Source organism: Populus nigra, chromosome 2 (assembly GCF_951802175.1).
Source record: "Populus nigra chromosome 2, ddPopNigr1.1, whole genome shotgun sequence".
NCBI lineage: Eukaryota > Viridiplantae > Streptophyta > Magnoliopsida > Malpighiales > Salicaceae > Populus > Populus nigra.
Genome location: NC_084853.1, coordinates 47,725,561 through 47,748,862, shown reverse-complemented (window position 1 = coordinate 47,748,862; position 23,302 = coordinate 47,725,561). Strand labels below are relative to the sequence as shown.

Genomic DNA, 23,302 nt, shown 5'->3' with positions numbered 1-23,302 from the left:
TATATCAGTATATCTATAATATCTAAAGAAATTTAATCTAAAATAAAAAATAAATACAAATTTAAATTTTTTCAAGAATATTTTGAAAACTTAAAAATAAATAATCTCGTGTCAAGCCAGCACGGACACGGAATGACATTAGGAATCACTGCGTCTTGTTGCATCACCGAAGAGCCCTCTTGCTTTTCCAGTACAGTACAATATTTGATTCCATATATTCAATGGCTACAAGAAAGAACCATGGGTCGGTTCAGTTGCGCATGATTTGACTACTCAAAACTTGTACTGTAAGTAAAGATTTGCGTAGGAAATTAGCTGCTTTACACCCTTAAAAGCTTCGCACATTCTTGCCTTTTCGTTCAACTTTGCATGAAGGAGAAAAAAGTTCTTGAAAATAATAAGAAACTAATAATTCAGAAACCCATTTTTTTAAAGTCACTCTTTCGCCTGGCTCCAGATGAAGCAGTAGCTATAAAGAGTAAATTTACTAGTTTTCAAAGCTGACAAACAGTACTGCCCGGACAAAGAAAAAAAAGCACAAGAGCCAAGATCTGTGTATATATACTATATGTTATAAATTAGACCTGGTGTGACCTTATTTTAGGGACTGAAAGCGAGAACGAAAGCAATATAGAAGGCAAAAAGTTCTCGTGAAATACAAAGAACATGTAAAGAATAGCAAAAAAGTTACATCGTGAGTTGCGTTCCTTGTTTGCAGGGTGTACTCAATAACAACGCTACCTTATCACTTCTTTCCTCCTCTTCCCTTGCCAAACAAAGCCATCTAACTTTCTGCCTTTACCTTGCTGGTCCCAGATCTTGCGTTTCTCTCCCTGATTCGAAGCAGCAAGCTCTCTTTTCTCACTCTCACTCCAACGTCAAAACAATTTCTAGGTAGAAAAATGCACCTTCAACAGTCCCTTCAAGTCTACATGTTGCAGAAGCTAGTGGTTTTAACTCTCCTTGTACTGTTGCTCCCAGGAGATCAGAAAGAAGAGACAATGGTGAATGTTCATGGCTTACAAGATCAGCAGCCACCGAGTAGCACAGAGAAGCAGCAACAGAAACGTTTGAGGCACTCCTTTGATATGTTCTTTTCAAGCAAAAGAAAAGTTCCAAACGCTTCAGACCCTCTTCACAACCGCTGAGCCAAGTCTTTCTGTTAGTTCTCAAGAAGTAATTACTCCTTGGCCTCTTTAGAAATTGAAGATCAATTTTGTTGCTAGTTCTTGAATTAGCTAGAGCTGCAAAATGTGAAAGGAAGACCTTGAAGGTCACATACTAGATGCTGCAACCACAATCCCACTAATTAGTCTGCATTTTGGCAATGATTGTGATGGCTGAGAATCGCTTGAAAGCTAGGATGCAGTTCTATGCTCGTAAAATGTGTCTGTGCTTAATTTCAACTCTAGCTGTTCTTGTTGTAGCTTGATACCAAGTGTATGTAATTTATGAATATATTAACTAGTGATCTAGAAACAAGTTCAACTTTTCTGTGAATGTTCTGTATTAATTGTCTTTTCTATGCACTTATTACTTTTTTTCGATGGTTTGATGATCAACAAGGAGACCATCCGCCACTGCTCCTTCCCCTTCGTCGGAGAACACCTTGTTAAACTCCACCATGTCTCTACTGACGTGTGCTCTCTCATACCACCCCGAACTTCTGGCTATTAGCCATCATATACTCCATATTCCTTGCAAGCAGGATGCATGCCTATATACTATGTCATCGATCGATGTTACCGTTAAATTCATCCAGCTTATAGGATTGATTTAAAAAATCTAGAACCCAGCTTGACCTGAATTGAGTTTCTAACAGAGCCAGATGAGATGTTGAATTTGTCAAATTCATTCAACCTTGCTAGAATTTTAGTGATGCTGCTGACTTATCTAATAATATCAAGAAAAAAAATATTTTAATAAAAACAATTGATTCAATAACCTGCTGTTAATCAGATCCTAAAGTCAAGGACTTGCAGCCATTTTGCTCATACAAAAGCCCATAAATGATAGGATGACAATATACGAACCCATATAGAGGGAGAAGCATAGCTTCTTGTGGCCGACCCTCTGGCCTCTGCAATCAAGAAGCTAACATAGTTGAACGGATCACATCATGTTCTTGTTTTAAATACCCATTAATCTCTTATTTTCTTTGCCGAATCATTTTGCATGCTAGGTGATTCAAGTCAAGTAGTTGTTTTAATTTTAATTTTTGAATTTGTTTTATTGATATTTTTTAGTATTTCTAGTTTTGAATTATTAGTGTTAAAATTAAAAATATATATATTTTAATATATTCTTATACAAAAATATAGTTTTAAAAAAGTACAATACTAAAATTCCTAATACACCCTGTAGCGGTTTGAGAACAAGATTTAAAATTTGAGTTTTTTAACTTTCATATTTTTTAAAATAATTTTAAAGTGTGAATATTAAAAGTAATTTTTAAAAAATAAAAAAATAATTTTTAATATATATATTTTTAAAATATTTTAAAAAATAACCACAGTTAACCACCACACACCCTAAAAAAAATCTTTCAATTGGAGATGTTGGAAAGAAATTTAATGTAACAATGACGTCCCTAGCTGGTAGAGCCACAAGTACTGCCATTAGTCAAACTACAGCGCTTGTTTCTTCTGAAAATCTAATCCCCAACTGTCTGATTAATAAATGGTCGGCTTCGAAATTGAATGCCGCGGCAATTTATTTATTTATTCTTCAGTAAATATCTGCTCTCTAGACTTCTAGATCATGCATAATCTTTTTAGTTTTGAAAAATAAATTAATTGGTATTTTATTTCAAAAATTAATGTTTAGTTCTTTTTTATTTTATGTTTTTATCCAATGAAATTATTGTTTTTATTTTAAGAAACACAAAAAAATAGATATTATGAAAAGACTGATGAAAAAAGAAGATATTTTTAGAATAAAATATTATTAAATTCAACATGGTTAATACTATAAAAAACTAAATAATCAGTTTTTAAAAAAGGAAAAATTCATTAATTAATTAATTTCTTAGAACTAGGAAACTATTTTATAATCTACTCCGATCTATATTTAATTAATATTCAGAGTAATCTTCGTTATAAGGACAAAAAGGGAGACCTACTCTAAATTATTTTGTAAAAAAATAGGAAACATTGCTCTAAACTCCATGGTCATGGGGCCAGACACTGTGTTAATTTAGCAATTCAATTTAGTCAGCATAAAGTGGATGGGAGTTCTCAGTAGTGGCCCAGAAAGACCGCTGATTTCGATAGTCAAACAGTTCATAGCATGTAACCCCACTTGACCGCTTCACCACATCAGGCTTTCCTAGTTAATAAGATCTATCTTCCTCTTCGTGGCTCTGGTGTTCTTGGATTTTCTGTTTCTTAATGGAATTCTTGTCCTATCACCTTGCTTTATTGTTCTTCCTTTTCATTGTTGTCAAGAACTCGTTCCATCGGAAGAGAAATCTGCCCCCTGCTCCATTTGCTCTTCCTGTTATTGGACACCTATACCTCCTTAAGCAACCACTATACAAATCACTGCATTCTCTTTTATCACGTTACGGTCCAACCCTATCTCTCAGATTTGGTTCTCGTTTTGTCATCGTTGTGTCTTCACCATCTGTTGTGGAAGAATGCTTCACCAAGAATGACAAGATATTTGCGAACAGGCCCAAGTCAATGGCAGGGGATCGTCTGACCTACAATTATTCTGCTTTTGTGTGGGCACCTTATGGTGATCTTTGGCGAAAGCTACGACGTCTTGCTGTTGCTGAAATATTCTCTTCAAAGAGTCTACGAAAGTCCTCTACGGTACGTGAGGAAGAAGTTAGTTGCCTCGTTCGCAGACTGTTGAAGGTCTCAACCAGTGGAACACAGAACGTGGAGCTGAGGCTTTTGTTCGCTATTCTGGCTTCCAATGTTGTCATGAGAGTGTCTGCTGGAAAACGTTGTGTTGAAGAGGAACATGCTGGCACAGAGATGGAGAAGCAACTATTTCAAGATTTTAAGGATAAGTTCTTTCCTAGCCTGGCCATGAATATCTGTGATTTTATCCCAATTTTGAGGGTGATTGGTTTTAAAGGGCTGGAGAAGAATATGAAAAAGTTGCATGGAATTAGAGATGAATTTTTGCAAAATTTGATTGATGAAATTCGATTAAAATTAAAGAAAACCACTTCTTTGAAAACTGATGAAGTAACAGATGGAGAAGAGAGAAGGTCGGTGGCTGAAATTCTCTTGTGTCTGCAAGAATCAGAACCTGAATTTTACGCGGACGAAGTTATCAAAAGTACAGTGCTGGTACGTAGTAACATGCACCAAGTTTTCTCTGTTTTATTACATCTTTAGTAATCTGAAGTCTGAACTATTAGCGGCTGAAAATGTCGAAATTTACTGTACAATCCGTAGTCGGCAAGCCCTTTTCTACTCGTTCATAGTGTTTGATTCTGCAAAACAATTTCGTTTCGTCATTCGTATTAGTACACTGCTTCAAAGTTTTGGCTGGTTGAAGCTATCTTTGGAAAAGAACATAGCTTCGGCAGCTCAGTTTCATTCCCCAACTTTGGTTCCGGAGGAGAGGAGAAAAAAGTGAAACTTGTCTGTGTTCTTGTCTGAGCTTTAAGCCACTATTCTTTAGATTCTTAACCCCCCCAGTGAAGATTTACTTGGTTGTTTGTGAAAACTTGTTGATATAACAAAATGAGCATATAAATAATGAACTCTAACCATAGTTATAAGATCCAGATTAAGGTCTAGATCGAGAATTAGCTGGGTCAATCCACAGGATATAGCAAGAATGACATAATATTTGCAGACAAACCCCAAAACTTGGCTGGGGATCATTTTACTTACAGTTATAGTGCGTTTGTGTCCAAAAATGTCTTAACCTCTAAAGGAATGGGAATATCGTGTTTGACCCTTGAAAGTTCACATTTGTTTCTATGCTAAATTTCCAATATTCACACAATTAAATATTGTCAAAACACTAGGAGTATGATTTTCATCCTAACAATGCTAAAGCAATGTATACCAGATGATGTTTATTGCTGGCACAGAAACATCAGCAATTACTTTGGAATGGGCAATGACACTCCTCTTGAATCATCCAAAAGTAATGCAGAAGGTGAAAGCTGAGATTGATGAACATGTTGGACATGGGCGTTTGCTTAACGAGTCGGATATTGTCAAGCTTCCCTACCTGAGGTGTGTCATAAACGAGACTCTTAGATTATATCCTCCAGCTCCCCTTTTGCTGCCTCATTTTTCGTCTGAGGCTTGCACTGCGGGGGGATTTGATATACCGCAAGGCACAATGCTGGTGGTAAATGCTTGGACCATGCATAGAGATCCCAAACTTTGGGAGGAGCCCAATGAATTCAAGCCTGAAAGATTTGAAGCAGGTTTGGGAGAGGGAGATGGTTTCAAATATATTCCATTTGGAATGGGGAGGAGAGTTTGTCCAGGTGCTAGCATGGGTTTGCAGATAGTTTCTTTAGCCTTGGGTGTGCTCGTCCAGTGCTTCGAGTGGGATAAGGTTGGAACAGTGGAAGACACGAGCCATGGTCTTGGAATGATTTTGTCTAAAGCTAAGCCTCTGGAAGCATTGTGTAGTCCCCGCCGTGATTTGCTTACCCTCCTCTCCCATCTTTAAATGGGTTTGAAAGTTATCTTCGTGTCTAGCTTAAGGCTTCGAGGTCAAGTGAAGGGCCTCTCCCCCAAGTTCATAAGGAGGTCTTACATGGACGCACGCTGATAGCATTCCTTCGAAATGTTTTCCATCTTAGAATGTGTGATCTGTTCTATCTATGAATTTACATGCTACTGCTGTTATTAGTGTGTGTATAGTATTATGATAGTTGTTAAATTGTTTTGGTTTTGAAATATATTAAAATAATATATATATTTTTTAATATTAGAATATTAAAACGATTTAAAAATATATATAAAAAAAATTTTTAAAAAAAAAATTCAATTTTTGTTTTTGACAAAAACGCAGGCAGTCATATTGCCAAATGCTATTTTTATCTTGTAATAGCTTTTGCAGTTATAGTTTAAATAAAAAATTATAAATTTAGCTTTTCTCAAATAAAAGTTTTTAAGATAAAAAGAAAAAAGAAAAAAAAGGCAGCGCTAGATAATTACATGTACTGGGCCTGGGCTTGTGTTTCATTCGGAATGTTTGCAATTATTCCATTGCAACGTTTTGGGCCGGTCAAAGAAATAATGAGTTGATCCTGGGCTTAAAAACAAATGCCATTTTATTTCAAATAACTTAAATAAGTGCTTTATCTGCAAATAGGCCTCAGGCCCAATAAAATATAGTTCAGTGTCCCCTGTCTAGATTCTAGAAACACAACTGGCTCTATACCTCAAGCAAAGGACCATGTTTGTTTTATCACGTGTTAAATGCCAATTTGACTTTTGCTTGTTTAATAATAGCAAAAACTTGACTAATTGAGTTCCAAGCCAATATATAAATATCAACTACCTTTAGTCATAGATTTATAATAAATTGATAAGAGAAATATGAATTTTGAAGTATATTATTTTAGTTGAATTGGATATATAATATATTGAGTTGATAAAATCAAATGGACTCAACTATTTAAAGATAATTTTTATTTGTGTTTAGCATGAAAAAATATTAATTTGATATATTTTTAAGTATTTTTTAATAATTTTAATGAATTGATATTTTAAAAAAATTATTCTAAGTAAAAGTTATTTTTAAAAAATGTAATACATTATAATACTAAGCACACATTGATCTAGTAAAACTTGATTCATATTTAATGGAGTCAACATCAATTTTTTTTTCTAAAATAAAGAATAAAACTATATTATTTTAATAAAATAATCGATACAAGTTAGCTAAGTGATTCATTAATTGTTTTAATAATTTTTTTAAAATTATATAAAAAAAAAATTCAATTCAAGTTCTTACCACAATTTAATATAGATTACATAAATATTTTTAAAATTATGATAAGATGAGAAATTATCTCCAACTACAAAAACGCGAAGACAAGAATTTATTTTTCTTTAACCATCCACAGGCATGAATTTTATTATTTAACCAGATAAGAACAAGAGTTGGATAACTGGACTAGCCACTCTCTCATGCTTCTCTTGGAAAACATGCTGTCTTGCTGCTGCCTTGCTTTCTTCTTCCTATTTTTTCTTGTAATCAAATATGCATTCCATGGTAACAAAAACTTGCCACCAAGTCCTCCTTCTCTTCCAATAATAGGCCATCTCCACCTTCTCAAGCCACCACTACACCAAACGCTACAGACTTTATTGCAGCAATATGGCCCAGTTCTTTCCCTTAAAGCAGGCTGCAGGTCTATGCTTGTTCTTAGTTCTCCATCAGCTGTTGAAGAATGTTTCACAAAGAACGACGTGGTCCTTTCCAACAGGCCTACTTTCTTAGCCGGAGATCATTTAACTTACAACTATACCACTATTATCTTCTCTCCATATGGCCATCTTTGGCGTACCCTCAGGCGCTTCGCCGTCCTTGAAATGTTCTCTCAGAAAGGCCTCAATAAGTTCTCTGCAGTCCGCAAAGAAGAAGTTTGCTCCCTTCTCCGCCAATTGTCTAAAGTCTCCTGTAGTGGCAACAAAAAGGTGGATTTGCATTATTTCTTCTCACTCCTCAGTTTTAATGTCGCTATGAGGATGTCTGCTGGTAAGAAATGTATTGAAGAGGAGGTTGCCTGCTCGGATTTGGGCAAGCAGGATCTTACGGAACTCAAAAAGATATTCCATCCACCTTTATCCACGGGTTTGTGTGATTTCTTTCCTGCTTTGAAATGGATCGATTACAAAGGGTTTGAGAAGAGTGTTATCAAGGTGCGTGATGGGAGGGATGGATTTTCGCAAGACTTGATAGATGAGATTCGACAAAAGAAAACCAGTTCATGTTCAAGTCCTGATGCAGGACCGGAGAAGACAACCATGATCGAAACTTTATTGTCTCTCCAAGAACAAGAACCTGATTTCTATACAGATGATATCATCAAGGGTCTCGTAGTGGTAAGCAGTTTTTGCAGGCAGATTTAGATTGATTGTCTTTCCATCTGTTTCTGAATTTTGGTTTGCAGTTGACAAAATTATTTGCTGTTTATCGTTGGCCATTAAGAATAGCATGGAGAAATTTATTTTGATTATTTCGTTTCTCCCTTATTTTTTCAACTGCCAACTGACTAATGTCGCAGAAAAATTACCTTGACAGATGCTTCATGCTTGTGATATTCCTTGCCTGTAAGAGAGCTGACGAGCTGTTCTTGCTGGCTTGCTGTATTCTCTTTCTGCACTTTTCTTTTCCCCCGGCCCCGACAATTTGTCTGTCTTCGTTTGGCTTTATTATATGCTCTTTGTAGTTAATCTAGACGGGCCATGTGACAGGTTAAATCTAGTTAATTCGATCAAGTTGCATTCAATCGAAACCTAGTCGGGTTAATTAAAAAGAAACAATGATTTTTGAACTAAATAATTAATCTGGATTAACTCAACGATTTCGTGTACTGACCTGATAACCTATTAATCCATGTTATTTACCTTTGAGAAAAACCGAACTACTGATTATATTATAATAGAAATGTCATTATCAATATCTTAAAAAATTCCTAATGAAAAATGGATGGTGCATGCTAATTGCAGTATAACAATTCTGCCGTTCACTTTCTCAATTCATGCATCTCCCCATGTCTAATTCTGGCTCGTTTTCTGTTTTTGCCCCCACGGAACACGAACGTGGCTATATATGTGTTTCCCAGCTGATCGCAGAACATCTATCAAATTCTTAAAATATGGACAAGGACGATGAATTGATAGATTTGTTCACATTTTTTATTCAATTATTATGGAGTATCCTGCAGTGTAAATGGATGTGTATGTTACTAATGCTTCTGTTCAGAATTGAACAAAAGTATATATCAGCATTTTTCCTTGGCTGACTTGAATTTCTTCTTGTTCTACAGGCAATGTTTTCTGCAGGGACAGATACAGTAGCTGTTACCATGGAATGGGCAATGTCACTTCTGCTGAATCATCCAGAGATATTGCAGAAGGTAAGAGAAGAGATTGATAGCCAAGTTGGGCATACGCGCTTGGTAGAGGAGTTGGATCTTCCCAAACTAAAATATCTCCGTTGCGTTATCAATGAGACGCTTCGGTTGTATCCTGTTGTGCCGCTCTTACTCCCACGTTGTCCATCTGAAGACTGTACCGTGGCAGGATACAACGTTCCAAAAGGCACAATCCTACTGGTGAATGCTTTCGCCATGCACAGGGATCCCAAGATGTGGGAACAACCTGACAGGTTCAAGCCAGAGAGATTTGAAGTGACCGAGGAGGAAAAGGAAGGCGTCAAGTTTATTCCATTTGGTATGGGAAGGAGGGCTTGCCCAGGATCTAACATGGGTATGCGCGCAATCATGTTGGCAATGGCTGCACTTTTTCAGTGCTTTGAGTGGGAGAGGACTGGACCGGAGATGGTTGATATGACAGTAGCAGCAGCAATTTCTATGGTTAAGGCTAAGCCTTTGGAGGCTTTTTGTAAACCATATCATTCCATGGCGAGCCTATTCTCCAGCTCTAGTGCGAAGGTATGATCGGGCTTCTGGTCCTTCCATGTACTTCTATGGTTGGACCGCTTCAATCTTCATGCTCATTCTGGAATGATTAATATGTAAATTATTGTTTGATTTGTGTGATTCAACTGTAAGGAAAACGTGTTGTTGCCTTTGAAATAAATAATGTTTGGATCCATTATCCTGTTGATTTTTTATTCATAGTTTCAGAAAAGATCCCCGTAACTCAAGGGTTGATTTTTATTTTTATTTTTAATTTTAAAAAACCAAAACTACACTGTTATAACAAAAATTATATAATGAAAAAAACTATCAAGTTGGTGTCCAGATGTTAATTATTAAATCAACATATTTTGACTTGGTTAGCTAATTTTTTTTTCCAACTTAATTCACACCTCGTTGATTGAATCCCGAATTAACTCCTCCATGTAGCCCAATTTTTAAAACACCACTAAAAGCAACCATGATATAAGACAAAAACACAGGGCAAAAGTTAAATATGCCAACCCACTACCTTCAAATAGAGAAACAGAGAAGGAATCATATGATCCGCTAGAGAGAAAAATGGAAGTAACTCTCTGGTTGAACCTGGCAATCCTCCTCTCTGTCTAATTGATACAATCTATAGTAAAAAAATAGAATTAATTTTTTATTCACCCTTAAAGAAAGGCTCATCCGCCTCCATATAGCAAAAAACTCATCCCTTAAAAGAAAAATAATAAAATTTTGAAAATATATTAAAAAAATTCGACTCCTAGTCTGAGGTCATTCCTCGCCTCATTTGGTACTGGCGAGAGACAGTGATTGAATCTAAATTATAATTATTTTGTCTAGCATTTAAAATATTCATATTTTTTTAAGCTTTGTCGTATCTAACTAAAGAAAGGTGAAAATCATTTCACTTAAATGATCTTATCTCATCTTAATTTCAAAAGTTGCAATTTTTTTCTTTTCACTTTTTCCATGCTCAACACATTGATGTAAAATTAAGGCTGCCCAATTTGGCTGCATTATACGTTTTAAACAATTGCAAAGATATTAAACATTAAAAGATGCCCGTCATAACAGCCTTCTCTAGAATTAATATTAATAAATCTACGGGTACAAATCAATTACTACCACCTTTGACCTAGTTTGGGAGTAGGCTTGTGAAAATTTATTTATTTATAATTTATAATTTTTTGTGTTTTTATATTATTTTAATATATTAATATCAAAAATAAAAATTTTAAAATAAAAAAAATATTATTTTCATATATTTTTAAACAAAAAATACTTTAAAAAACAACCAAAAATACACTTAAAATCAACCATGAAAGGTGCAACTCAACTGGTTAGGCTCTGAGTTTGCTTCTTAGAGATCATCAGCTCGAGTCCCACAAATCTCAGGGCCACTGGAGGCTTACAAGGTCGTTAATTTCAGGGCCCGTGAGATTAGTCGAGATACACACAAACTGGCCTAGACACTAATGTTAATAAAAAAATACCTTTAATATCCCTCTAGAAAAAACACGAAAGGAGAAAAGAAAAGGAAGAAGGGAAATAATAATTTATTTTTATTTCCAATAATGTCATGGACCTCATTTTCTAAAAATGGATCCAGGCAATGTTAATTGTTGGAAGTGAAACTTTGAGTTTATTTGGTATTGTGGTAGTTTTTATTGTGATTTGAAAAAAAATTAATTTATAAAAAGTTGTTTTGGTTAAGGTTGGTTTGGTGTTTATATATGTTTGGTTGAAATTGAGATTGAATAGAAAGTAGTTTGATGTATTTGGTTAAATATACTTTTCAAATTAAGGTTATAAAATAACTAAAAAAGATATATATATTAATATTGATAGTTTTTAATTTAAATATTATAGATTTAACTACTTTTATTACATCATTAAATAAATAATACTTTATATCAAATATTTTTTATTCTTCCATTAACTTGTCTATAATTTCATCACGTATGAATTCATCCGATAAGAATTATATTTTTCATGGTTTTTTGAGTGTGCAACAAAATCAGGTAAAATATTATTGGAATTGCGATCAACTTCTGCAAATATTACGTCATCATGCGATCTCCTTCTAATTCATGTAGTGTCATTAAATAATATTAAACATTAGTTCTTTGAGAAAAATACAATTAAAAAAAAGTGGATTTTTTAGTAGGTCGGATGCGGTCAATGAACAATGACTCGTGAATTAATTTATCTGACACTGTTCACGTGAACAATGCTAAATAAATAATACGGAGTGAATTAATTCACTCTACACATATGACAATGGGATGGGCAATAAAAAGCAGTAATTTTTTGCTTTAGCAAAACTGGTGGTATAACCTCCATTTTTAGTGGAATTTATTTCTAAAAGTTTCATTTAAATATTTAACGAAACAACTATAAATTATGATTGAAATAAAACACAATTCTAACTACAATATCAAACAGACACGATGTAACGAAAGGGGCTTTGGTTGAGATGGACACTGATGCTGGACAAGATCGCTTTTTGGATGAAACTGACCTACCAAAGCTAAGTTACCTACAGAACATAAACGACGAGTCACTTAGATTATATCCACCAGTTCCGCTTTAAAATACTAAAAAATAATTATTTTTTTTTTAAAAAATTAAAATTTCTGAGAATGTAGTTTGGACGGCATACTAACACACGAATCTTCTGAAGACTGTACCGTTGGTGGTTTTGATGTGCCACGGGGCACTGTCTGTGCTACTGATCAATGCATGGACCAGTCAGAGGGACCTACATCATTGGGTGGGATCCAAGCAAATTCATGCCAGAGAGATTTGAAGCAGGTGCGTGTCAAGAACCCGGTTTTTGAATTCACGACCGGTATAGAGGTAAGTTTTTCTTTCAGGTTTCCATATCTGTATAAATCTTAATTTACATATAAACGTTTTCATCTAATTAAACAAAACAAATTTCTCCCTGGCATGAAAACATTAACTAATTTTATAATATAAATTAATTATCTTAATACAAGTATTAATATAAATATAGTAATAGTGTAATATTAACTAAACATAAAAAAATACTAATTACAATTAAAATAAATAAATTCTGAAAGTTCAATAAAAATAACGAGATGATAAGTTTAATAACTTAATAAATAACTAACATTCAATATTAGATAATAAAACAATAACGAATATATATATATATATATATAAAAAGTATGACTTTAAATTTTTAAAAGAAAATTCATCAAATAGGTGATAATAAAAATATTATAAAATAAAATTCATTAAAACATTAAAATATAATGAGCATAATGATATGCACTGTAAAAAGATTCAATTGTTTGAATGGAACGGGATTGGCAAAGAGAAAATCAACATTGAAGAATTTAAATTTCATATTAAAAAAATAATTTTTTTTTTGAAAAAATAAAATTTATTTATTAAAAGATTTCAAATTTCATATTAAAAAAATATAATTTTTTTTAAACATAAACTATATATACTAAAGTGTTTTATATCCCATATTAAATTTTTTTTTTCCTATGAATATAAAGTATATATACAAAATAGTTTCAAATTTCACATTAAAAAAATAATTTTTTTCTTGAGAATATAAAGTACATATACTAAAGAGTTTTAAATCACATATTAAAAAAAATAAAATATTTTTTTAATATTTATACAGTGAATTTTAAAAAGTATTAATAACCAACTAAAAATATATATATATAAAAAAATTACATTTAAAAAAATACTAAATCTCAGCCGGGTTTATTAAAGTCATGGATCTACTTGATTTTGCTGGATTATATTAATCAAATTCATCAATCAAATTTTGCAAAAATTCATCTCTAATTCCATGCAACTTTTTCATATTCTTCTCCAGCCCTTTAAAACCAATCACCCTAAAAAATTGGGATAAAATCACAGATATTCATGGCCCAGTTCTTTCCCTTAAAGTAGGCTGCAGGTCTATGCTTGTTCTTAGTTCTCCATCAGCTGTTGAAGAATGTTTCACAAAGAACGACGTGGTCCTTTCCAACAGGCCTACTTTCTTAGCCGGAGATCGTTTAACTTACAACTATACCACTATTATCTTCTCTCCATATGGCCATCTTTGGCGTACCCTCAGGCGCTTCGCCGTCCTTGAAATGTTCTCTCAGAAAGGCATCAATAAGTTCTCTGCAGTCCGCAAAGAAGAAGTTTGCTCCATTCTCCGCCAATTGTCTAAAGTCTCCTGTAGTGGCAACAAAAAGGTGGATTTGCATTATTTCTTCTCACTCCTCAGTTTCAATGTCGCTATGAGGATGTCTGCTGGTAAGAAATGTATTGAAGAGGAGGTTGCCTGCTCGGATTTGGGCAAGCAGGATCTTATGGAACTCAAAAAGTTATTCAATCCATCTTTATCCACGCGTTTGTGTGATTTCTTTCCTGCTTTGAAATGGATCGATTACAAAGGGTTTGAGACGAGTGTTATCAAGGTGCGTGATGGGAGGGATGGATTTTCGCAAGACTTGATAGATGAGATTCGACAAAAGAAAACCAGTTCATGTTCAAGTCCTGATGCAGGACCGGAGAAGACAACCGTGATCGAAACTTTATTGTCTCTCCAAGAACAAGAACCTGATTTCTATACAGATGATATCATCAAGGGTCTCGTATTGGTAAGCAGTTTCTGCAGGCAGATTTAGATTGATTGTCTTTCCATCGGTTTCCGAATTTTGGTTTGCAATTGACAAAATTATTTGCTGTTTATCGTTGGCCATTAAGAATAGCATGGAGAAATTTATTGCGATTATTTCGTTTCTCCCTTATTTTTTCAACTGCCAACTGACTAATGTCGCAGAAAAATTACCTAGACAGATGCTTCATGCTCGTGATATTGCTTGCCTGTAAGAGAGCTGACGAGCTGTTCTTGCTGGCTTGCTGTATTCTCTTTCTGCACTTTTCTTTTCCCCCGGCCCCAACAATTTGTCTGTCTTCGTTTGGCTTCATTATGTGCTCTTTGTAGTTAATCTAGACGGGCCATGTGACAGGTTAAATCTAAGTTCATTCGATCAAGTTTTTGATTGATCCAGTTACATTCAATCGAAACCTAGTCGGGTTAATTAAAAAGAAACAATGATTTTTGAACTAAATAATTAATCTGGATTAACTCAATGATTTCGTGTATTGACCTGATAACCTATTAATCCATGTTATTTACCTTTGAGAAAAACCGAACTACTGATTATATTATAATAGAAATGTTATTATCAATACCTTAAAAAATTCCTAATGAAAAATGGATGGTGCTTGCTAATTGCAGTATAACAATTCTGCCGTTCACTTTCTCAATGCATGCATCTCCCCATGTCTAATTCTGGCTCGTTTTCTGTTTTTGCCCCCACGGAACACGAACGTGGCTATATATGTGTTTCCCAGCTGATCACAGAACATGTATCAAGTTCTTAAAATATGGACAAGGACGATGAATTGATAGATTTGTTCACATTTTTTATTCAATTATTATGGAGTATCCTGCAGTGTAAATGGATGTGTATGTTACTAATGCTTCTGTTCAGAATTGAACAACAGAAGTATATATCAGCATTTTTCCTTGGCTGACTTGAATTTCTTCTTGTTCTACAGGCAATGTTTTCTGCAGGGACAGATACAGTAGCTGCTACCATGGAATGGGCAATGTCACTTCTGCTGAATCATCCAGAGATATTGCAGAAGGTAAGAGAAGAGATTGATAGTCAAGTTGGGCATACGCGCTTGGTAGAGGAGTTGGATCTTCCCAAACTAAAATATCTCCGTTGCGTTATCAATGAGACGCTTCGGTTGTATCCTGTTGTGCCACTCTTACTCCCACGTTGTCCATCTGAAGACTGTACCGTGGCAGGATACAACGTTCCAAAAAGGCACAATCCTACGGGTGAATGCTTTCGCCATGCACAGGGATCCCAAGATGTGGGAACAACCTGACAGGTTCAAGCCAGAGAGATTTGAAGGGACCGAGGAGGAAAAGGAAGGCGTCAAGTTTATTCCATGTGGTATGGGAAGGAGGGCTTGCCCAGGATCTAACATGGGTTTGCGCGCAATCATGTTGGCAATGGCTGCACTTTTTCAGTGCTTTGAGTGGGAGAGGACTGGACCGGAGATGGTTGATATGACAGTAGCAGCAGCAATTTCTATGGTTAAGGCTAAGCCTTTGGAGGCTTTTTGTAAACCATATCATTCCATGGCTGACCTATTCTCCCAGCTCTAGTGCGAAGGTATGATCGGGCTTCTGGTCCTTCTATGTAGCTTTTTTCTATGGTTGGACCGCTTCAATCTTCATGCTCATTCTGGAATGATTAATATGTAAATTATTGCTCGATTTGTGTGATTGAGCTGTAAAGAAAACGTGTTGTTGCCTTTGAAATAAATAATGTTTAGATCCATCATCCTGTTGATTTTTGTTTTATAGTTTCAAGTGAATTTAATCATTAAATCAACATAAATTTTTGACTTAGTTAGTTAATTTTTTTTTTCAACTTAATTCAGACCTCGAGTAAATCGAATCCCGAATTAAACTCCTCAATATAGCAGGATTTTTAAAACACCACTAAAACTAAGCATGATATAAGACAAAAATACAGGATAAAAGTTAAATATGCTAACCCACTACCCCCATTAACATATCATCCTAGTTCACTAGCTTTCTGTCTACCCTGTCCAATCTTCAAATAGAGAAACAGAGAAGGAATCATATGATCCGCTAGAGAGAAAAATGGAAGTAACTCTCTGGTTGAACCTGGCAATCCTCCTCTCTGTCTAATTGATACAATCTATAGTAAAAAAATAGAATTAAATTTTTTTTTCAACCTTAAAGAAAAGCTCATCCGCCTCTATATAGCAAAAAACTCATCTCTTAAAAGAAAAATAATTAAATTATGAAAATATATTAAAAAAATTCGACTCCTAATCTGAGGTCATTCCTCGCCTCATTTGGTACTGGCGAGAGATGGTGATTGAATATAAATTATAATTATTTTGTCTAGTATTTAAAATATTCATATTTTTTTAAGCTTTGTCGTCTAACCACAGACAGGTGAAAATCATTTCACTTAAATTATCTTATCTCACCTTAAAGTTCAGGCTGCCCAATTTGGCTGCATTTACCCATTAGACGCCCGTCATAACAGCCTTCCCTAGGATTAATATCAATAAATCTACCGCTACATATCAATCACTGTCACCTTTAACCCAATAATGCCGTTCAGGTGATTTTTAGGAAGAATTATTTATTATAATTTAAAATTATTATTTTTATATTATATTAATGTATTGATATCAAAAATAAAATTAAAAAATTAAAAAAATATATTTTAATATATTTCTAAACAAAAAATAATTACAACTATATTTCAATCCAGGGGCATGAAAAGAAAAGGAAGAGGGGAAAGCAGTTAATTGCTGGAAGTGAAACTTCATCTCCTACCATGGAATGGGCAATGTCACTTCTCCTTGAGCATCTTGAAGCAATGAAAAGGGCTTTGGCTGAGATGGACACTAATGTTGGACTTTTGGATGAAACTGATCTCCCGAAGCTAAGTTACCTTCAGAACATAAACGACGAGTCACTTAGATTCTATCCACCAGTTCTGCTTGTACTACCACACGAATCTTCTGAAGATTGTACCGTTGGTCGTTTTGATGTGCCACGGGGCACTCTGCTACTGATCAATGTAGGGACCATTCAGTGGGACCCATATCATTGGGTGGATCCAAGCAAATTCATGCCAGAGAGATTCGAAGGAGGTGAGTGTCACGACGTATAAGCAAGATTTTTTTATAGACTTTCATATCTATCCGAATCTAAATTTATATACGAACATTTTCCTCTAATCAAAGAAAATAAATTTTTTGACAATATAAAAATATAATTAATTCCATGATATAAATTTATTATCTTAATACAAGAGTTAATATAAATATAATAGTCATGAAAAACTAACTAGATATGAAAAAATACCAATTATAATCAAATGAGCAAATTTAACAACTCAGTGGGTAGATAACATTCAATATATGTATACTAGATCATATATAACAATGAGGAATACATATACAAATATGGCTTTAACCTCTTATATGAAAGTTTATCAAATAGACTATAATAAGAATATCATAAGGTAAGGCTCGTTATAAAATCAAAATGTAATGAGCATGACGCTACCTACTATGGAATGATCAGTAGCCATGGGTTAGTAACTCCTCCGACCAACTAGGGTTTAGATATGATGTACACAAAGACTAAAACTATCATGTTAACATGAGTATTCTGACTGGTATACCATAGATTCATATCATAATCAAACAGTCAGATTCATATCTCAAGACTCAACTCATGACATCAACCAAATAAGAAGCTATCAATTCAGAAATATATAATGGTTTGTATCAAATATTCAATTTTAATAAGTGATCATGTTTAATTATAAACAATGAATAAATAATAATTATCAAGAAACATGATCAATTTCATATTAACAATTCAAGTATTTATATTAATCATTTAGCATATGGAAAATTCTTCACTCATCTGATTCAAAAGTAGAAATAACACGGAAGCAAATAACGAAGGCAATCCTACTGATGTCTCTTAGGTAGAATATCAAGATTATATGAATACAAAACGAGACACTAAAAAAACAACTAAAAAAATATACAAATTTATTTAATACACTTAACTAAAGGTCTAACTCATAGTCAAATATGTTTATGAAAGATGGAATATGACTCACTATACCCAACGCCGAGCCTTTGCATGCCTTATGTAAACCTCATTAAGCCATGCTTAAGCATCTCTCCACCTTGTAAGTTGTATGATGATGAAATTTCTCAATAAACCCTTGTAGCCGATGAAAATCCATCATAGTATATATCAATACTACTGTTGTCCTAAAATTCAAGATAGGTAAATCAGAGATTATTTAATATTTAAAACAGTGGTTAATTAATATGTTAAGTGTTTTAATTTCTTTTTCTTAATGTAAGGAACTCCAAACTTATGATAGAAGTTTGAGTATCAGAGAGGATTTAAAGACTCTCTGATGATAAAGTTGATATATTTATGGAAAATGTATTAAATGACTTAGGGTAATAAATAACTTAAAAGAGCTTTAAATTCAAGGAAAAAAACATGTTTGTTCTTAAATTTTAAGTTGGTTAATGCTCTGAAATTTATATATTTTTATCTTAAAAGATAAAAAAATTTTAACTTTTTACTTAGATGGTTCATGAGGTATTTATATTTCCTGAACCTTATTGTTTTTAGAGAAAAAAATGACTGAAAAGCCCTCTATTTTCAGCGGTATTAATAGGAGAAAAATATCTTTTACATATCATTAATGAGATAATTAGTATGATATATTTATTAAAAGACCTTGTGTACACCTATGAGTATAGCTATGACAATTTATCATGTTTTTTTTATATTTTTATTGTAGAGGATCGTCCATGATCAGACATATAGCTTTAAAACTTAAACATTAACAAGTTTTTTTGATTTGACATGTTTATTAGAATCATGTTACCTTAAAATTAACTAATTTGCAAGTCCAAATGAATTTGGCATATTCTTCAAACGTTTTATCCGAGATGATTTTTTTATAAGAATTTTAACTAAAAAATGAACTCATCAGATATTAGATAGTATAACCATCTTGAGTATATAAATCTTGATGCTTGGGATACATTGGGCCCATAAAATCATCATTAAATTAGAAATCAGAGGGTTATGATCTAATAATGGATTCCATGGCCTCCTACCTTGGTAAAACCCGATTCAATTTTTTTGAGTGAGAGATCTGAGATCTTTTCTTTGATTATGATAGAATCACCCACAAGAACTTATTTAAAACAGGAATCAACAAAATCTCTTTATTATTGTGCAGCCAATATCAATATATAAGAACAAACGAGGATAATGTTATCATGGAGATCTTGTTAAACCTGGTCTATTCGGTAAATTAACACGGGAAATCCATGATTTGAAGTCTAAATTGGAAAAATCATTGATTTGATCATTGTTTTGGGTGCAATATTCCTTCCTCCCTAATTTTGGACATGGAATGAGAAGAATTTTTTTGTGAAAACACTGCAAAGGAGCTCTGATGATAAGAATGAGACACATAAATGAGGAAGGCCTCTTTGTTTTGAAACTGCTTGTGGAACAAAGAGCGACGCCTGATCTTTCCAAATGTCTTCCATTACTACATCAAGAACACGTCACAAAGAAAAATAATAAAAAATGGAGAACTTGCTCGGGCTTTGGTTCCATTTGGTGGTCAAGTTACGACTTACGAGGGCATTCCAGATTCCAACACTGGCTCCAAAGGAGATGCCTGGGAGAACTGAATCAATGTCAGAACGTCTCCAATCAATTAAATGCAGACACCCAAGTAAAGAATTAGAAAAAAAAAACAATTCAAGTTAACGGGCCCTAAAACTCTGTTTATTAATTAATATATATCATAATTTTATATATTAATTATAAAATTATGACATCTCAATTTAGTTTGAATTTGAGTTAATCTCCTTTTCCCTTTGTTCTGCTTCACCCTTAGTTTGAATTTGACATCTCAATTTTCAATTCCAATGCCATTAGCTAATGCAAAATGACAAGGGCCATTACACTGACAGAAAATACACGCAAAGGCCAATTTGTTTTAGCTGTCTCTTTCCATTATTTGGGTTCTAGTGGCCGGCCAACTATGTAAAGTTTACCTTTGCAATCAAAATTTCTGGTACAAATGTGTTTGTTTCAGAGGTGAAGGTTTCGCCAAAAAAAAAATTAGTTTTTATAAATGAGTTTTTTATATAACTAGATCACAACCTTAAAATAAATAAACACCAATTATTGTGATATTTGTAAAGTTCCTATAGGATTCAAGACTATTGACTTCAAGATTTCATAGTGGGAAGTGTAATCGAATCAGTCTGAATCTCTAGATCCTGTCCGTCATAGCTTATATCTGCAATTCTTCATACTAATTACTGCTGTCTTATCGTGAATTTTATTAACATCCATCCTTCCTACGCAGAAGCCTGCACAAAGGAAGATGGAGGTATCTCACTGGTTCAACTTTGCAGCACTATTCTTCTTCCTTGTGCTTGCATCAAAGCTTGTTATATACAAACTTGGAAGTCCCAAAAACCTCCCACCTAGTCCACCTTCCCGTCCTATCATAGGGCATCTCCATTTATTAAAGCAACCAATTCATAGAACTCTGTGCGAGCTTTCTAAGAAGTATGGTGACATACTGTTTCTCCGATTTGGGGCTCGTAAAGTCCTTGTAATCTCTTCACCATCAGCCGTTGAAGAGTGCTTCACTAGAAAAGATGTAATATTTGCTAACCGCCCTCGTACACTAGCTGGAAAACATCTCAATTACAACTCGACAACGATGGGTTTCTCTTCTTATGGTGAGCATTGGCGCAACCTCAGGCGCTTAGCAACCATTGAGCTCTTCTCTGCAAGTCGTGTTGCCTCGTTCTCTGATATTAGAAAAGAGGAAGTTCAGCTATTGCTAAAGCAATTGTTTCGGGATTCCAGCAAACAACAGGCTAAGGTGGGGCTTACAGCAAGTTTTATGGAGCTTACATTCAATGTTATGATGAGAATGATTGCAGGAAAACGTTATTATGGAAAAGAAGTGGTGGATGAAGAAGCGGGACAGTTTCAGAATATTATAAAAGAAATGGAGGCGCTGCGAGGGAGTTCTAATATGAATGATTTCTTTCCAGTACTGCAATGGATAGATTTCCAAGGCTTGGAGAAGAGAATGATGGGGTTGAAGAAGAAGATGGACAAATTCTTGCAGGATCTCATCGAGGAGCACCAGAAAGTGAGGAGTCAGTCATCTCACTCCACCAAGATAACCGGTTTGGGCAACCAAAAGAGAAACATGACACTTATTGATGTTATGTTATCGTTGAAAGAGACAGAACCTGAATTCTATACTGATCAAACCATAAAAGGTGTAATCATGGTAAGAAAATCTCTAGAACTTATGATCCCAATTTCAACAGATTGACCAGAGACAACTGTTGGGGATCACAAGTGATCATTCCGTTAGGTGATGGGCAATAGGCTCTTTACTGTTGATAAATTTCTACTAATATTCCTGTTTATCTGATATCTTCATTCTGAAGACATACTGGTAACACATCTGAGCATGTGCAGTCAACACTAACCGCAGGAAGCCAAACTTCAGCAGCTACCTTAGAGTGGGCAATGTCGCTTCTCCTTAACAACCCGGAAACAATGCAAAAGGCTTCTGAAGAGGTAGATGCTATGGTTGGAACAGAGCACATATTGGATGAAGTAGATGTAACAAAGCTCAGTTACCTCCAAAACATAATTAACGAGACATTTAGGCTCTTTCCACCTGCGCCGCTTCTTTTACCACATGAATCTTCCGAGGACTGCACTATTAGTGGATTTCATGTGCCCCGAGGCACAATGTTACTGGTCAATACTTGGAGCATTCATAGAGATACCAAGCTGTGGGTGGAGCCAACAAAATTCATGCCAGAGAGATTTGAAGGTGGAGAAGGTGAAGGGTATAAACTGCTTCCATTTGGTGCTGGAAGGCGGGCTTGTCCTGGGGCTGGTCTAGCCAAGCGAATCATAGGCCTGACACTAGGTGTCTTGATTCAGTGCTTCGAGTGGGATAGAGTTAGCAAAGACGAGATTAATCTGACTGAGGGAACAGGGCTTACCATGCCCAAAGCTGAACCACTGGAGGCGTTATGCAGACCTCGCCAATCCATGGTCAACCTCCTCTCTTCTATGCGAGTTTGAGTGGGATAGAGTTAGCAAAGAGGAGATTAACTTGACAGAGGGAACAGGGCTTCCCATGCCCAAAGCTGAACCACTGGAGGCGTTATGCAGACCTCGCCAATCCATGGTCAACCTCCTCTCTTCTATGTGAAGCATATGGATGATTTTCCTCAAGTATGCTCTCTTTGTTTGCTCTGAGACATTCTATAACTAAGGGAATACTTTTTTCATAGCATCCACAATAATATATATAAGCAATGAAAACCTGTCCCAACTTTGATGAACAAACGAACCAGAACGTAGTTTTGGCTTGCTTAATTCCAGTCGCATGTTTTGCTTGCAATCTGACTAGAAAAGTTCCCAATATCCGATCATGTAACTTCCCTTAATTAATTTTAATGTCTGATTTAGCCATTCCTAACAAATTTGCTAGATTTGAACTCGTAATTATTTCATCAATAACATATTAGATATTATATTATTAGGTTCATAGAAACATAATTTTTTACGCAACAGCAGTTTCCAGCTTCTTAGTGATTTCCTGAACAGTTCTATATAGTCTTTTCTTTTTTAATGTAGATGCAGCTCTATATAGTTTAGTGCATGCGTGAGTGAACACTTTCAAAACTCCACTTGCTGCAACTCGTAAGGGGTTCAAATTTAGCGATGCACAGAGCTATGTTTATGGGGTGACCAGGTCCCTGCTTATGAGATTGCACATTAATTTTGAAGATTTTGCCAGTAACTCCATAGCCGAAGGCTTAATTCTGTCCTGTTATAAGACCTCTCTACACCGTGCAATTGAATGTTTTTTGAACAGTTCTATATAGCCGAAGGTTTTTTGGTGATGATTCCTTCGATTTGGGAGGGTTGCTGCACCTTGACCTCAAGATATTTCAGTGCAATCTTTC

General features: G+C 34.7%; 3 protein-coding genes, 1 long non-coding RNA gene and 1 pseudogene across 4 annotated transcripts; all 5 read left to right on the top strand.

Annotated features, from left to right (window-relative positions):
- The first annotated feature begins 465 nt into the window (after nt 1–465).
- LOC133681361 (uncharacterized) lies at nt 466–1,500 on the top strand. The gene is made up of 2 exons (XR_009836505.1): nt 466–894; nt 982–1,500. It is a non-coding gene; the product is annotated as an uncharacterized LOC133681361 (long non-coding RNA).
- A 1,701-nt stretch (nt 1,501–3,201) lies between these two features.
- Nucleotides 3,202–5,868, top strand: LOC133682031 (cytochrome P450 81C13-like). The gene is made up of 2 exons (XM_062105267.1): nt 3,202–4,304; nt 5,038–5,868. Exons 1-2 carry the CDS (start codon nt 3,390–3,392, stop codon nt 5,653–5,655), a joined length of 1,533 nt encoding a protein of 510 aa, XP_061961251.1. The 5' UTR covers nt 3,202–3,389; the 3' UTR covers nt 5,656–5,868.
- Nucleotides 5,869–7,081: 1,213 nt separating this feature from the next.
- LOC133682205 (cytochrome P450 81C13-like) lies at nt 7,082–9,779 on the top strand. Its single transcript, XM_062105490.1, has 2 exons — nt 7,082–8,042; nt 8,990–9,779. The coding sequence occupies exons 1-2, from the start codon at nt 7,125–7,127 to the stop codon at nt 9,620–9,622; spliced, it is 1,551 nt and encodes a 516-aa protein (XP_061961474.1). The 5' UTR covers nt 7,082–7,124; the 3' UTR covers nt 9,623–9,779.
- Nucleotides 9,780–13,446: 3,667 nt separating this feature from the next.
- LOC133682315 (cytochrome P450 81C13-like) lies at nt 13,447–16,002 on the top strand (annotated as a pseudogene).
- Nucleotides 16,003–20,435: 4,433 nt separating this feature from the next.
- LOC133681679 (cytochrome P450 81Q32-like) lies at nt 20,436–22,679 on the top strand. The gene is made up of 2 exons (XM_062104788.1): nt 20,436–21,597; nt 21,792–22,679. Exons 1-2 carry the CDS (start codon nt 20,668–20,670, stop codon nt 22,410–22,412), a joined length of 1,551 nt encoding a protein of 516 aa, XP_061960772.1. The 5' UTR covers nt 20,436–20,667; the 3' UTR covers nt 22,413–22,679.
- The last annotated feature ends 623 nt before the right edge of the window (nt 22,680–23,302 follow it).